Source organism: Rhinatrema bivittatum, chromosome 6 (assembly GCF_901001135.1).
Source record: "Rhinatrema bivittatum chromosome 6, aRhiBiv1.1, whole genome shotgun sequence".
Classification (NCBI taxonomy): domain Eukaryota; kingdom Metazoa; phylum Chordata; class Amphibia; order Gymnophiona; family Rhinatrematidae; genus Rhinatrema; species Rhinatrema bivittatum.
Window position 1 is genome coordinate 50446041 of NC_042620.1, and position 16553 is coordinate 50462593.

Sequence of the window (16553 nt, forward strand, 5' to 3'; positions counted from 1 at the left end):
AGCCATGACTGCTTCTGTTGCTCATCTTCAAGAAGTACCTATTGAAGATATCTGCAAAGTTGCAACTTGGTCTTCCATTCATAAATTTACATCCCACTATTGTCTTGATAACTTATTAGACTGACAGTAAATTTGTACAAGAAGTTTTGCGACATCTGTTTTCACTGTACTCCATTCTCCATGGTGTGGGCCGGATTGCTTACTAAGCAAATGCTCTGCTGCAGCCCTCAGCTCGGGACTCTCCACTTTTATTGGCTCCTTCAGCCTGCTTATCGATGGAAAAAACAAGTTTGATTACCATAAATGGTGTTTTCTGTAGTTAGGATGAATTAGCCATGGAATACCCTCCCACCTCCTGGAGAATTGACTTCATAGCTAGATTAGCTCTGATATAGACTGAGGAGGCTCACAAGATAAAACCTGTGTGGGACCTCCCACGCATGCTCAGTAGATCTCAAAGTTCTAATAGCTTGGAGAGAAGTTCATTCAGTGCTGTCAGATGACATCACCCACATGTAATGGGTATTTGATCCTGCTATCTACGAAAAATGCAGTTTAAGGTAAGCAAACTTGCTTTTCCATTTTTCATCTTTTTTTTTTTTTTTACCATAATAAAGTAAATAGTGTCCTTTTCTTTTACCTCAAACTTACTTTTATCTCTTCAGATATAGATGCATTAATTGGAGGAGAGGTTGGTGGCCTAGAGTTTGGAAAATTACCTTTCGGTGCATGTGAAGATCCTATTAGGTGAGCTTCTAAATATACAAAGAGAGAAATCCATACTGGGAGTAAAGTGGACACATTAATATATAATAAGAAAAGAGGGTGAAAAACTGTGCCTTGTAAAATTCTTTACACCCTTGTACATTTTTCATATTCTGTTGTCTAAAAAATACAAATCAAAATGCATTAAAGTGATTTTTCACTGATCTATACACATCATGCTCTTTCATTGTGAGAAAAATTATGGAAATATTCCAAAAGTACTTAAGAATAACACCAAAAGGTTGATTGCATAACTTTTCATACCCCTTGATTCAATACTTGGTAAAAGTCCTTTTTGCAGTAATAACTGTCATAAATCATTTAGGATACGTGTCTACCAAATTTGCACAGCGGGATGGTGCAGTTGTTGCCCTTCTTGGCAGAAATGCTCAAGTTTTTTCAAGTTGGCTGGGAGTCATCTGTGGACTGCAGTCCAGTTGTCACAGATTTTCTGTTGGATTCAGATCTGGGCTTTGACTGTGCCCCTCGAGGACATTCACTTTCTTCTTGCTGACCCATTCCATTATTGCTTTTGCATTATGCTTAGGATCATTATTCTGCGCCCCCCCCCCCCCCCCCCCAAATCCCAGATTTATAGCAGATTGGAACAGATTTTCTTCCATGATCTGCCTGTATTTTGTACCATCTGGCTTTCCCTCAATTTTCGCAAGCTTCTCTGTCCCTCCTGCTACAATGCATCGCCACAATATAATGCTGCTTCCACCATGCTCTATTGTAGGGATGGTGTTAAGAGGGTGATATCCTGAGTTTGTCATACATACATACAAAACTAATAAAATATTTTTTTACTCGGTGCATAATAAAACTTTGGAATTCGTTGCCAGAGGATGTGGTGAAAACTGTTAAGTATAGCTGCATTTTAAGAAGGTCTGGACAAGTTCCTGGAGGAAAAGTCCATAAACCATTATTAAGGTGGAGCTGCAGAAATCCATTGCTTATCCCTGGGATAAACAGCATGGAATCTATCTACCTCTTGGGATCCTGCCAGATACTTATGACCTGGATTGGCCACTGTTAGAAACAGGATACTGGGCTTGATGGACCTTTTGGTCTGACCAAGTATGTCAAATCTTAAGTTCTTATATCACTTAGCATCAAGACCAAAAGTTTTCATTTTGCTGCCATCAAACTTCAAAATCTATCCTACATGCATGCAATGTCCCCTCGGTGTGTCTTTATGGGAGAGTGGCAAGAAGGAAGCCACTGCATTTACAGAGGCCATGTTTGTGGAGAATTCTTGAAATTGTAGAACAGGCAATATATTTCCCCAGTCTCAGCCAGAAACCTCTGCAGTTCTTTTAAAGTAATCTTAGGCCTCACAGGGACTTTCTGTAGCAGCTTTCTTAACCTATGGCTACTGACCTTGGAGGGACACTGATTGCTGCAGTGGCTTGGTGGTACCAAACTGTTTCTCCTTTACAGTGATGGACCTGATAGTGCCCCATGGGATATTCAAACACACTGACATTTTCTTATAGGCTTCTCCCAAGCTATATATTAAAAAATGTTATCCTGGAGTTCTTTCAACAGCTCCTATTCACTTAATAAAACAGAAACAGCTTGATTCTTCATGGAGAAGTAATCAGATCAGCTCAACTGCCCTGATTAGACACAGGTGAGCTCTATTTAATGTCTCATGAGTCTTGTTAAGGCAATTTTTGAACCAGAATTCATTTGGGTTTGCTGTGACAAGGGGTGTGAAGACTTATTTTTTTATTTTAACTTTTTTGACATATTTATTTTTGTTCTCACAATGAAAGTTTAGAATATATTGGGTAAATTAGTGAAACAAATTCCTACTGTGAAGCATTTTGATTTGTATTTTATAGACAGTAGAATGTGAAAAATGTACAAGGGTGTGAAGACTTTTACAAGGCACTGTATTTCATTGGTATTGAAAGTTTTCAACATAGTTTTGAGTTTTTATTCTGTATTGCTTCTGTATGACATATAGCCAGCATGCAAATATTTACACCTAAAGTTAGTAATACAGTAATATAAGTTTTGATTTTTCCTTTTTTCTTTTTCCCCCAAATACAAGGCATTTTACAGCATTAGTAGTAGTTCAGGTAGAATAAGTCCCTGCCCCAGAGAGCTTACAGTATAAATGGATACCTGAGACACCAGGAAGATAGTGACTTCCCCAAGATCACAAGGAATATCACTGGGGAAAGTATTTGAATTGTGATTTCCTTGGCCCTTAACCCATTGTTCTAATCTGTAGGTGACTTGTACAAATCAACCATTTCTAGAGTTATGATGAGAAGGATGATCAGCAGTAAATTACATATTTTAATTGATTTTGCTAAAACAGTGTCATGCTAATTCCTGTTCATACACCAGATCTGTCCAGACTCCTGGATTTTTCCTCTTTGTCAGCAGATTGAAGACAGGCGAAAAGCTTTACTGACACTCCTACTTAACCTAGTGTGCTACCTGCAGTCCCTCAGTATCTCTGTCCCCAGCAGGATGGTAGAAGTGTAAAATTTGCAAGGGAGTCGGGCACAGCAGCATCTGCTGATAGGCAATGGCTGACTTGGCCAGTGTTTGGAGACTAACCACGAGGCAGACAGCTTTCTGTCGGTGAAGGGCCACTAAGGGGGGAAAATGAACATGGATCTCAGCGTCTGCCCCAAAGGCATTGATGGCACTGACAGAAGTTTGTGGTAGAAGCTGGTGATATGGTGAGCCACATATGGGACAAGCCTCTGTGGCTGCTGCATCTCCACCGATGAGAAAAGTGTATCCTGATCATCGGGTGCAGGTGCCACGGCTATTTCAGCAAGCGTGGAATTGGTGGCCATTTTGTCCACCTGTGTAGGAGAAAAGAATGAGCTAGGAAGGGGAGGGGGAAATCCCCTCTTTTCTCTATCTCCAGCCTCGGGCAGGTGCGGGATATCTTAGAAATCACTGAGGATCCCCTTGAGGATAGTCCTGCATATAATCACAAGGTTTTGTGTTGGAGTTGGTCTTGCTTCTGCATGAGATCTTCCTGCTTGGAAGGTGGCAGGGGAGAAGCACGCTTGCTCCCAGAGTTGCCAAAGGCTATTTAAAAAAAAAAAAAAATCGGAAGTCTAGGAATATTTTGCAATTATTTGATTTGCGAGGTCAGCAAGACAATGCGAAGGAGCAGATATTCTGGTGGCCAAGTTTCCAGCAGGAAAATTGGTGCAGGATCCTGCGGAGGTGTCTGACTGACTGACTGACTGACTGACTGACTGAAGGGGTTGATCCTAAGGTGGTCTGCCTTTTCAGCATGGATTGAAGGAGTTACAAATTTAGTGGCTACAGGAAGAGTCAGGTCATGGAAGGATAGACCCCCATCATGAAGGGCTCACGAGAATCGGTGAGGGTTTTTCTCTTCCAAAGGTTTAAAAAAAAAAACAAAACTGATGGACTGGGAGTGGGATATTCCAGAGACTGGCATAATGTGGGAACAGCCATGGTGAAGCTGTACCCACTGCAGGAGGAGGCCTTGGAGCTCTTGACACTGCCAAAGATGGAGGCTTCGGTGTCTGCGGTGATCCAGGAAGCCACCATCCCGGTGCTAGCTCCGCCACTCTGAAGGTTGCGCAGGACTGGAAGGTGGACAGTGGTATGCAGTATCTTTATGCGACACGAATGTTTCTGCTAGGTGCGGCATGCATTAGGAGCAGGCAAAGTTTCCTCTGCTCCCGCCAGGCATGCGGGACACTGGGAGGTGGAAATGGTCTACCATGCAGGCACTTTATGGTTTGAATGGGACATTCCCTAGCATTATGATTTTGGTATCGGCCAGAAGGTTCTTGTGGTTGAAGATTTGGTTGGTGGATATCTGGTCTGGATCTCAACTGGGCTCTCTCCCTTTTCAATGGCAGGCTCTTGATCAGGGAGGACCAGGAGCTGTTGGTGAAACATCTGGGAGAGTCCAAAAGGCATAAGTTATCCAAGCATGGACCACAAGGAAGCAAGCACAACTTTCCCAATTTGTCCGCTTTTTGGGTTCAACAGGAGAAATTGACAGAATAAAGTATCTTCCTTCTTTCAGAGGCAAAGCTCTGGCAGAGTACAGTCTTTTTGTAAAGGGCATGAGCAAGCTTGTGAAAGCTCTGGTTAGTGAGCTGCTGTAAATGGGGCCTTATAATGACTTAAGGCCAGTCTGATCTCGGGGGAAAAGGAAGATATCCCAATTACTTCATGGTCCCAAAGAAAGGAGGAATTTACAGGCCCTTATTGAGGTGCAGAAGGGTGACTATGATCCTTAGGGTATCATGTGTAGTATAGAGACTCTTTGATCGGTCTTAGCAGCTGTCCGCAAGGAAGCATGCCTGGCATTCTTGGTTCTAACCAAGGCTTATCTACACCATTTTGGATGGAGTATCTGAAGTTCCTAACACTTATGATTCTAGATGATCATTTTCATTTTAACACTTTCCATTAGCAAGGGCACCGCAAGTCTTCTCCACAGTGGTGGCAGTAGCTGCAGCTATATGGAAGGAAGAAGTCCTAATGCATCCTCATCTGGATGACTGGCTCTTTCAGATGAAGTCAGAAGCCATGTGACAACAGTCAATGCTGTGGTTCATGGAGAGGTTGCAGTCTCTGGGCTGGACAGTGAACCTGGCAAAGAATAACCTTGCTCCAATCAATTCCATGAAGTATATCTGAGCCCATTTCGTCAGGAGAGGCAAGGTGTTTCTCACAGTGGACAGGGTGATGAAGCTGCAGATACAAATTCGCCATTTATTGAGGCTAGCGTTTCCCAGGGTTGGGGACTATCTACAGGTTCTGAGTTGTATGGCATCAATGCTGGATCTAGTTTCCCTGAGCGTTTGCTCATATGCGGCCCTTTCAGAGGGCAATCCTTTCTCATTGGAACCTGTCATTTGTAAAGTTTTCAACTTCCATTGCTGCTCGGGAAGAGTCCAGGTATGGTTTCTTGTGGCCTTCTCTGGTCAGCCTGGAGCAAGAATTGGCTTGGACATCCCAGACTGGAGGAGTTGTGGTTCTCTGAAAATAGATGCTTAAAACCAACAGCTGTAGAAAAAAACAAACTTCTTTTATTAATACAATACACAATAATATAAGGTATACCTTGGAGAGAGAGAGAGGCAGTGTGCTATGCAAAGCACCGATATAACACACTCTCTAAAGTGATTTTACTGATAGCAAGACTATTTATAGGGTTTCTTCACTTGTTTCATCCACCCCTAAGCTAGGTTACATACTTGCAAAAAATTTCTATGATTGGTTTTCTTATTATAAACAAATGATCTGAATGGGCATATGGTAATTTGCCTTCAGCTTCCATGTTAACCTAATCTGCATACAAGGTAAAAATAATTATCTATGGCTTGCAGTTAGATGGAATGTAAACTGGCCTTGTTTCTGTTCAAAAAATGTTCTATAATCTTGTAGCTCAGCATCTTTTACCTAATTTATGGAGTGAGTCTGTCTAGGACAACAAGGCCAAGAGTCCTTTTGTCTAGGATGAACGCAGTTATTCCTATTCATACCCCACAATGAAACTCGCGTTCAGCTAATAAAGGTCTCCTTACTATTCCGTCTGCATCTGCTAAACTTTTGTCAGAGAAAGAGCTGCTTCATTAGCTGGACCAAAATTGTGGAACACCTTACCTGTTGAGCTTAGACTCCAAAAGGATTTGAAATTTTTTTAAAAAGCATTGAAAACATGGTTTTTTGAACAAGTGTATAGAACAGATGTCAGCCAGTAATTGTATTTTATTTCAGTGCTATTTAATTTAATTTACTAATTAATTGATTATCAATTATTTTATCTATTTTATTCTTATCAATTCTTAATTTAAATGTATTTACTTTTATTCCTTTGATCCGCTTAACTAATTCTTTTTAATTACTTTTATTATGATTGTATTTTCTTTATATTTTATTGATTATATCAGAAATTGTGAACCGTTGTGAAGGTAAATACCAAGCATTGGTGTATATAAAACTGAATAAATAAAATAGGACAAGAAGTGCAAGTTTATGTTAGTACTTAAAAAAAAACTGCTTATGTAAAAAAAACAAAACAAAAGAAACAAAACTGAGAACAAAAATACTGACTTTAATTGTGACATGTCAAAAGGTGTTTAACTGCTTCTTCACCACTTTCATTCTGTAATGGTGGACTTGTAAACACTACAACAGAGGGTAGTAACCACTGAGGGCCAGCCTCTTGGAGTTAAGGAGCTGTTTGTTGGGGGCAGACGGCTCAAGGCTGGAGGAAGCATCATGGTTTATCAGTCTGTCAGAAGTGAGAATGTGGGTGCACAGTAGAATGATGCGAATCCTATCAAGCAATGCAGTGGCTTATATCAACCGATAGAGGAGAACCAAATGTTGTAAGGTCTCTCAGGAGTATAAGGAGTTGTTGGGCTAGGCGGAGCAACCAGAAATACATCAAAGACAAGGCCCCCTATTTCTGCTCACCAAATAACATTATACTCATTTAGTTCTTTCAATTGTCAATTTATTCTTATTTCTTAAACTGCATAAATATATCTTTAACCAATGATACTCATGTTCTTAAAACAACCAGCCCAACCAACCATTCATTCATCCCGATTCATTCTTCAACTCACACAAACCGCATGCCTACCCCCTGTAAACTATTTATCCCCTATAACTTAACCTATATTATCAGGGCAATCTAATCACTGTCTTAAAAATATCCTTTTGCTTTAACAATATCATTGTATAGCCATATCAATATGATGATCATTTAAAAGTCATTATCTCTTTCATTTGCAAAAACCTTCAAGTTAGTAGAGCAATTCAATACTTTGTTGCCATAATGTTTTCTATTTCAGGGTATACAAATCACCGTCAATGTTCCAACTCCATCTGTGTCACCTGTGTAGGAAACACAATCCTTCCTTGTGGGATGTGCAGACCGCCTCAATATCAACCAACATATTTCATCCTTATTCAGAAATACCTGACATCATGGCGTTTCGGCAGCTCCTTTGCCAAACTGCATCAGGGGAAAGTTTGTATATCGCATTTATATTAAGACCAGCTTGCAAAATCCTTAATGGATATCAACATTTCAAAATACTCTGCGGCTGAGTACTAGTCTCCATTCTGTGACCACTGGTTCCATGCAAATCTGAAAATAGACAACACTCACATAACCTCTATTTCACAAATCTTTGTTCAAAAAACCTCCCCCTAACCCTCACCATAAAAATATATATATATGCAGTACATTCAGCACCTGATGGCTCTACCGGTGTCTCATTTCGCCAGTGTAGATGACTTTTAGGATTTTCTCAGTCAGCAAGGGTTGGACCTCGGAGAAGGAGAACTGAATACATTGAGCACTACTCTAGGTTTGGGTACAGTGTGTGGTAGACCCCAGATGGAACAGATGGTGTCAAGACAGAGTACCAAGGCGAATCCTTTTTTAGTCACAGGTGAGAGAGAGGAATAGAGGGTATCATCGCTCTAGTCCTACCGTGACCAACAACGATTCTCATACATGTTCTCCCCCCCCCCCCCCAAATGGCCTCAGGTGGGCAGACCATTGCATCTGATAGAGAGACTCAAGGAAAAGATGATACTCGAGGCTCTGAAATGGCCACAGTGGCAGTGGTTGGTGGACCTAGTAACTATACGGGTCCCTAGATGGGACCAGTAAGACTCAGTCATCTTCGTGTGTTTATTAGACAGGGCCTAGTGCTCTTGGATCAGACAGATTGCTCTGTCTCACAGTCTGGCTTTTGAAAGGATTCGTTGAAACAGAAGGAATACTCCGGAGAGGTCATTACCACCTTGCTACAAGTTAGACAACCTTCCATTTCCTTTGCTTATATTAGAGGGTGGAAAGTTTTCGAAACATGAAACTTCAGGGTAGAGTTGAAACTTCTGAAGCTTTGATTTCACATAGTTTGACTTGTTGTGCAAAGGGGTCTGTTATATGGACTAGCTTTTCATTCCCTTCAAGTGCAGGTGGCGGCCTTAAGTTGTTTTTGGGGTAAGGTGAAGGGGTGGCCTTAGCTTCTCAGCTGGATGTGGCTTGATTTTTTTTCTTTGGGGGAGAAGTATTTGCATCCTTCAGTGAAGAAAATGTGTTCCTCATGGAATCTTAATTTGATGTTGCAAGTGGTCCATGGAGCTCCATTGGAGCTATTGATAAGGGTGTCTCTAAAGGGATCTCACCTTAAAGGTAGTCTTTTTGGTTGCTCTTTGCTCTGTGAGAAATATTTTGGACCCTTTTCTACACATTTCAGAGGCAGGCATGTCATGGCGCACACTGCCTTTCTTCCTGCCAATGGTATTCTCTGCATTTCATCTTAGTCAGAGAGCCTCATTGGTTAGGCTACGGTCGAGCATTGTTGTGGGATCTGAAAGTTACCATCAGCTTTCGGAAATAGGATCACCTATTCACACTATGAAATGGTCCAAAGAGACCAGCTAAAGGAGGCAATTGGATCATCATACATTTGCAGGGGTTGACTGGTTCTTGAGGGACTGAGGGCCCTTTCTACTGGGGCATGAACAACATCGTGGGTGTAGTATGCTAGCTTCCCCACAGGAGTTCTGTCAGGCAGCTATTTGGGTTTCACTACTCACTTTTATTTGATATTAGCGGTTGGATGTCCGGATGCTGGACTCGGCTGATTTTGGTGCGAATGGACTATGAGTGAGGCTGTCATGTTCCTGCCCAGTATAGGGTTGCATGGGAATATCTGAAGAGTCTGGACTGGTCTGGGATATGAACAGGAAAGGAAAATTGGTTTTTACCTGCTAATCTTTGTTCCTGGAATACCACAGATCAGTCCAGAACCCCATCCATTCAGTAAAGCTCGCTCATTGTGGCAGTATGTAAATAATGCAGAGTGGTTTGTTTAGTTACATGATGTTCTGCTTAATGTTGTTGGAATGAGTTTTCCCATAGAGGCTCCACCTTCCTTCAGCTCGTTGATGGGGGTTGAGGGTCTCAGTTATTGTTATAGTTATTCTCTTCTTGGCTTGGGTATAGGCCATACTGAGGGACTGCAGGTGCACACTAGATTAAGTAGTAGTGTCAGTAAAGCTTTTCTTCTCTGTCTCCATCTGCTGGCAGGGAGGCAAAACCCAGGAGTCTGGACTGATCTGTGGTATGCCAGGAACGAAAGTTAGCAGGTAAGAACCAATTTTCCTTTTTTAAACAAAAGAAATTAACACCTTGGTATCACTACAAAACTTCCATAGGGAGTTTACAATGTTTCCTGCTTTTTAGTGGTATTTTTTCAGTTGTGTTAGATATTTTTTTATGTCCAAAAGCAAATTTAATTGATTTAAATATACTTTCAGTGAACTGCATTTAGCAGCAACATGGCCTTATCTAACAGAAGGTATCATTGTGGATAATGATGTTTATTCGTAAGTATACAATTTTAAATCATAGTCTAATGAGTTAGCTTTTGCAGAAGCCCGATCTGAGACCTGTAGACCCTGCATGGGAAATGGCAAGGGATTTAAAAGAACTTGCAGAATGGTCATTGCTATGGTAGCTAAAATTTAATGCAAAAAAGTGCAGCACCTGTACTGGCATGCAGAACTCCAGTAGAGCTGTACACGATGGTGGGTTGGAAGTGGGGGAGGGAGAATAATTGATGACCACTGAACAGGAAAGGGGACTGGGGTTGTTAAATTGGTGTGACAAGGCAGAGCAAACAGCAGTAAAAAGGTGTTGTTGATAGCTCTGTACAATTCATTGCTGAAATCTCATTTGAAATATTGTGTAGCTCTAGATGCCACAATTCTAGAGGTACGGTAGAGGAGAATGACTAAAATGGTATAAAGTCCGAATCATGAGCTCAGTACAGTCAAGACTGAAAGACCTAAATATGCACATTATGGATATCGATATGGGAGATGTGATAGACATGCTCAAATTCTTCAAGGGTATAAGAATTCAAGAGAAAAGCACTTTTCAGTGGTGGTAAATAGATTCTCTGAGGACAAGCAGGCTGACAATCCTCATAGTTTGGGGGGGTGGGGGGGGGGGGAGATTGAAACACATGGAGCGGAGTGGATAGGGGCTTCTCCCTGAGCTTCATATTCTGCTTTTTAGTCATTTCAAAGTAGATTACATTCAGGTACTGTAGATATTTCCCTGTCCCCAGAGAGCTTGCAATCTAATCACCAGATTAACTAAGGCTTTTCTCTCATGCTGTGTCTATAGGAAAATTGTTTAGTAAGTAAGGCCTCAAGTTTGTACCTGAGACAGTGGAGGGTGAAATGACTTGCCCAGGGTCACAAGGAGCAGCAGCAGAATTTGAACCCTGGCTTCCCTGGTTCATAGCTCACTGTTCTTCCACTAGCCTACTGCTCCACTCTGCTGTAACCACTAGGCTACCCCTCCACTCTACCCCCTCTGCAGATCCAAGGCGGTACTCTCTCTCTCTTCCAGACCCTAGCCAGCCACTCTCCCATTTCCCCTCCTTTCATAAGAACATAAGTTGCCATTCTGGGTAAGATCAAGGATCTTAGCAAGCACTCTTCTTCCTTCCATCCCATCACCAGCTTTTTAACCCTCTCAAGCACCTGTTTTGCTTTGCAGTCCGAGACTTGCTTTGAGCAGTTAATAACGCTGCCCCTTCCTCTGTGCTGCACAAGCAGACATGCAGCTGATGCCTCTTCTGTAGCTGCTGGTTACCCACTGCAAGGCAGCTCCCAAAATGCAGAGTGTGGAGCAATGTGCCCGATTCAGCACCACAACCCCATTTGCTCTCTTATCCCCAAGGAATGGCCCTGGACTAGAGTTCATGTAAGAGGATGGAGGGAGTAGACTCAGCAATACTGTAAAGAGGCTTCTTTCATTTCTTATATCTATTGGGAATGATGTGCTTTTTCTTCCAGTTTTGGAATCTGACATTTTTCAGAGGTGGTAGGTTTGAGAAGTTGAGGGAGATGGATTCTTAAATTTTCAGTTCTTGAAAGAGAAATTCCAGCTTCCTAATGTTGATTACTGATTTTCTAGAGCAGAGGGAGGAAACTCAAGTCTTAAAGTGACACAAACAGGTCTAGTTTTCAGGATATCCACAATGAAATATGCATGAGAGATATTTGCTTGTACTGCCTCCATTGTATGTAAATATTTCTCATGCATATTCATTGTAGATATCCTGAAAACCAGGCCTCTTTGTGACACTCCAGTACCGGAGTTTCCTACCCCGTCCTAGAGAGTAAAGAAATAACAAGCTCTGAGATTGGTGTTTCAGATGCAGGACTTTTTTGTCAAATATACAGCCATATGACGGCACTGATTTTTAAGATGTATAATTTACAGTGTCAGAAATTAGAACCAGTATTTCAGTATAGAAAAGCTTGGGCGAAAAAGCACAATGAAAAGAAAAAAAATGAGCAGATCTTCCATTTCCACTAATTTCCCACTGAATGGCTATAAAATTTGATTATGGTGGTACCTTGCTCTGGTACATTTGCAGAAAATCTGCTCCAAAGTTTCGGATAAATTGTGGTGAGGAGAGCGCTCTACCACTTTGAGATTCATGAAAGTAGAAGGGTAACGGGGATCCTGGAATTTTCTTGTTTTGATTTACAGATTAGAGGTATAAATAATAGAGATGTGAATTCATTTTAAACGAATTAGACAATTTCAACAAAATTGTCTAATTCGTCATGGTTCAGGAGTGCTCTGAAACCAAATTTTTCCAAGATTTTGGAAAAATTTGCATTTTGTGTTAGTGTGCACTAACTTGAGATTTGGGAACCATGAAAAAAAAAATCCCAAACCGCGGGAAAAGCGAAATTATCCGTGGGGGACCCGAACTGAACCACAAAACGGGGGGGGGGGGAAGGTACACATCTCTGATTAATAAGCTTATCAATCACCTCTTAATTGCAAGGTGCTGCCATTGCAGCAGACTGAAAGAAGGGTCTATCACTAAATTCATGGTGAGGGCTGAGTAAAATTTATGGTGCGATTGACAGTGGAAGAAAAGAAATGAGTACATAGGTTCCATCAAGTTTGGAATCCGAAAGACCTTGCAATATCCTACTATTGCAGTTCCTTCTTTTTTCTTTACCTTGCCTAGTTTTCTTATTCTAATCCTTTTACTTTTGTGTGTTTTCTTAATTTGAGTTAACTGTGGTTAAGGTTTAAAATTGCAGTTATTTCTTGAAAGTACCAAAAATGTGGCGGTGAATTGGCTGTAACAAAACAATTGGAAGTATTTCCTTATGTTATGTATCACCTACCGCTTTAGGCCTTATATTTCTGTTTTCTATTTTGGCTTTTATACCACCTTCCTTTCCAATAGGGGCCCCAAAGCTGTTTATATTTTTAGAAAGAATAACATAACTCAGTATAGCGTAATAAATCAGTAAACACCATAAAACAGTAAAATAGCATAATAGAATAAATACAAGAAAAAACATAATACATCCCTTTGTTCTGGAGCTTTCTTTCCAATGAATAATTCTTTCCCTTCTAACATTATTTATGCCTTTGAGGTATTTGAATGTTCTTTATCCTGTCCCCTTTCTACCAGGGCTTTAAGATCCTTAGGTGGGGAAAAGATGGTAAAGTAAGCAATCAGCATTGCAGTATAATGTGAAAATAGACTGCATGTCTATAAAGCACTGCTGCTAATCGCTATTTTCTCATTTTTAGCGCTGATGCTATATCTTTGTTGATTGTAAACCGATTTGATGTTACTAAACGAATGTCGGTATATAAAAAAACCTCAATAAATAATAATGTCACTGGCAGTGTTTATCTGGTATCTTTTCTGTTGCTTTAAATGAAGCAGTAATCAAAATTTAACTTTTAGAAACAATTTGACTTAATAAAAATAGTATGTGAATGCTTATCTTTTGTATTTTTAGTGATTTGGATCCCATTCAAGCTCCCCAGTGGTCTGTGAGAGTCAGAAAAGCTGATAATCCTCAGTGTTTGTTGGGTAAGATGCAAATAACATTTGCAGAAGTGTTGTTTGTTTCTAAAGTTGGTTTTCTCTAATGTTAGAAGATGCGATTGTTTCCTTTCTAGGCGATTTCCTAACTGAATTCTTCAAGCTTTGTCGTCGAAAGGAATCAACTGATGAGCTTCTTGGCCGGTCAGCTTTTGAAGAGAATGGAAAAGGTGGGGTAAGACTTCAAAAGTGCTGTTTATTTTTAATGACAATAAACAGTACTGGTGTAATTTTGAAACTGCCAACAGTTTGCCTATGGAAATTTGGGATCAACAAGGAACTTGGGTTCATGTTTGTTTATTTAAACATTTCATTTCAAATGAAATTCCCACTCATACCTTCCAGTTCCAGTCCTGAGAAAATGTGTACTTTTATTGCCACTGATGGGGACTGAGGTGAGCAGTTTTCAGCCTGGGGAATTTATCCAGGTATCTACTTAGTTACCTTGGGGACTTCCTTTTGGAAATTGCCCTGCCTGTCGTACTTGCCCCAAAATCCCAATCAATGCACATTGATTGGGATTTGGCCATTAGAGGACACAAAAGCAGGGGAATCATCTTCACCCCCAGATTGTGAGTTTAAATTGGGAGAAGGATCCCTCAGTTGCTATTTTTACCTCGATCTGGCATATATTTTGTTAATATACAGTACAGACTGATAGCATGACTTGCAGTATACTTATTCTCCCAAGTAGGTTGCAAAATCTGTAATTATCACTGGTTTGGAAACAATACTTTTTAACTATTCAGAGCATATTAGTTTCAGTTCTTCTTTTACAGAGACCGCTGACATAAGCCATGCCTTGTCAAAACTCACTGAGCCAGCACCAGTTCCCATTCATAAATTATCTGTCACGAGCATGGTTCACAGTGCAAAGAAAAAAATTCGCAAACACAGAGGGCCAGAAGAATCTCCATTAAATAACGAAGTCCTAAATGCTGTTCTGTTGGTAAGCAAACATGATATCTAACTCCTCTCCTGTGTGCATACCATATGCATTCTGTAGATTTTTGGCATTTGATCTTCATTTGTGGTTTATGATTTGTAAAAACTAGTGGATGTCAACCAATTTAATATTTTTATTGTGTATGTATGTGTGTATATGTATATATGTGTATATATTAATACAAAGAAGCCCCAATACCCTTATCACACAGATATTATATACATACCAAAATATAAACAAATTCAAAAGACTCTTCTATATCTTCAAAGGCTTTAATCAAACAACATATTGATTTCTTTATAATATTTTGAGATCCCTGCTACCTAAAACCAACTCACAATAAGCATTCACACACCGACACATACGCCCACCAAAACCTTTTTAAAAAATAAGCCCTGCAATAAAGGAACAAAGTATCCCTTGTAATAGTGAAACAAAGTAGCTCACCCTTAATAGCCCAAAGTCTATCCCTAAAAATGAAACACAGTAACACTCTATAGATTTAAATGCAGTTTGGAAGGCAGATTAATATTGCAAAGTCTTTTGGCTTAAGGGAAGAAAACTCCCTTCAAAAGCTTATATCAGACAAGCCGTTAAGCCTGTTAAAACGGGCGAGATTCCATCGGTCAGACCGGCACGTTGGTCAGAGCCGCTCTGTTCTTCACCACGTCTTACCCTTCCCATTTACTCACTCATATCCTCTTCCCTTTTCCTTCCATCCCCTCTCATCTTCCCTTTCCTTCCCCTCTCACCTCATCCACAACACCTTCCCTCTCCCTCAACCCTCCTCCATTCCCTCTTTTTCTCTTCTCCAGAACGTCTTACCCTTCCCACTTACTCATATCCTCTTCCCTTTTCCGTCCATCCCCTCAACTTCCCTTTCCTTCCCCTCTCACCTCATCCACAACACCTTCCCTCTCCCTTAGCCCTTCTCAACTCCCTCATTTTTTCTCGCTGTGCTCTTGCCAGACCTTGCAAAGTTCTCACGTCTGTTATGTGTTTGAGACTGACAGCACTCCATCCCCATCTCCCCCAGCACCGCGCGGCCTCGCTTTCGCTAGATGGCACAGACAGTCTCTCTCTCTTGCGCGCGTGCCTCCCCGCAGCCCTCACACGGCTCCATTTCCTCCCGCAGCCACTCCGCTCTGCCCGACGTGCCCACGCATGTGCGGAACGTCGGGCTGAGCCGCGATCTACTGCGCATTTGCGGGCCGTTGGTCAGAGCCCATTTATAATGTAGATAAAGTGCCTCTTTCAAAAGTTATAGATGTACAAAAAAATCTTTGTCCACAGAGATCAAAGGATTCAAACAAGTCCTTCCTCCTTCAAACCTTATTTTAAAGGACGTTCTTCCTTACAGGTTCTTGTGTGCTAAACATAGCCATAATTGGGGGGGGGGGAAAGCTCCTACAAAGTCTGTTTCACGCGTGATCAAACTTCCTCAGGGGGATCTTTCAGCAAAACTTTTCTATCTCACAGCGGCGTCATTCATATCAACCCAGGGGGACTCAAAATGGACCTCTCACCCGCATTCAGGCCTGCTCTGAAGAATCTGACGTTTTACCCGTGAACGGGCATACTCAGAAAGATCATTCAGCGGTACTTTTATTAAATCGCCCGCCCAATCTCTGTCAGCTGAATAAGATTCAAACCATACTTGAATCAAAAAAAAAAGCTCAAAAAAGAGCCGCCTCTTTGCAGACAGTCTCCAAAGCTGCTACTCTTCAGCTTCCAGCGGCACAGGTGTACAGCTTAGCATTTAGCACTATTATTTCATAGTCAGACGCACTAAATTCAGTACATCTTGTTCAGCGGCGCTGTTAATCAGCGTTTAGGTTATCGCCACTACAAACAAGCAAAACATGGTAATGATCCATGCTTCAATATGAGCACCT

General features: G+C 41.1%; 1 protein-coding gene across 3 annotated transcripts in view; it reads left to right on the top strand.

The window, feature by feature from the left end:
- Positions 1 to 16553, top strand: part of RAB3GAP1 (RAB3 GTPase activating protein catalytic subunit 1) — a 182788-nt gene that overhangs the window by 68493 nt on the left and 97742 nt on the right. For all 3 annotated transcript variants that reach the window (XM_029605371.1, XM_029605372.1, XM_029605373.1), the window contains exons 9-13: positions 666 to 747; positions 10087 to 10155; positions 13627 to 13700; positions 13790 to 13882; positions 14492 to 14661. In XM_029605371.1, coding sequence (XP_029461231.1) covers positions 666 to 747; positions 10087 to 10155; positions 13627 to 13700; positions 13790 to 13882; positions 14492 to 14661 — 488 coding nt within the window. The remainder of the gene's footprint in view (positions 1 to 665; positions 748 to 10086; positions 10156 to 13626; positions 13701 to 13789; positions 13883 to 14491; positions 14662 to 16553) is intronic.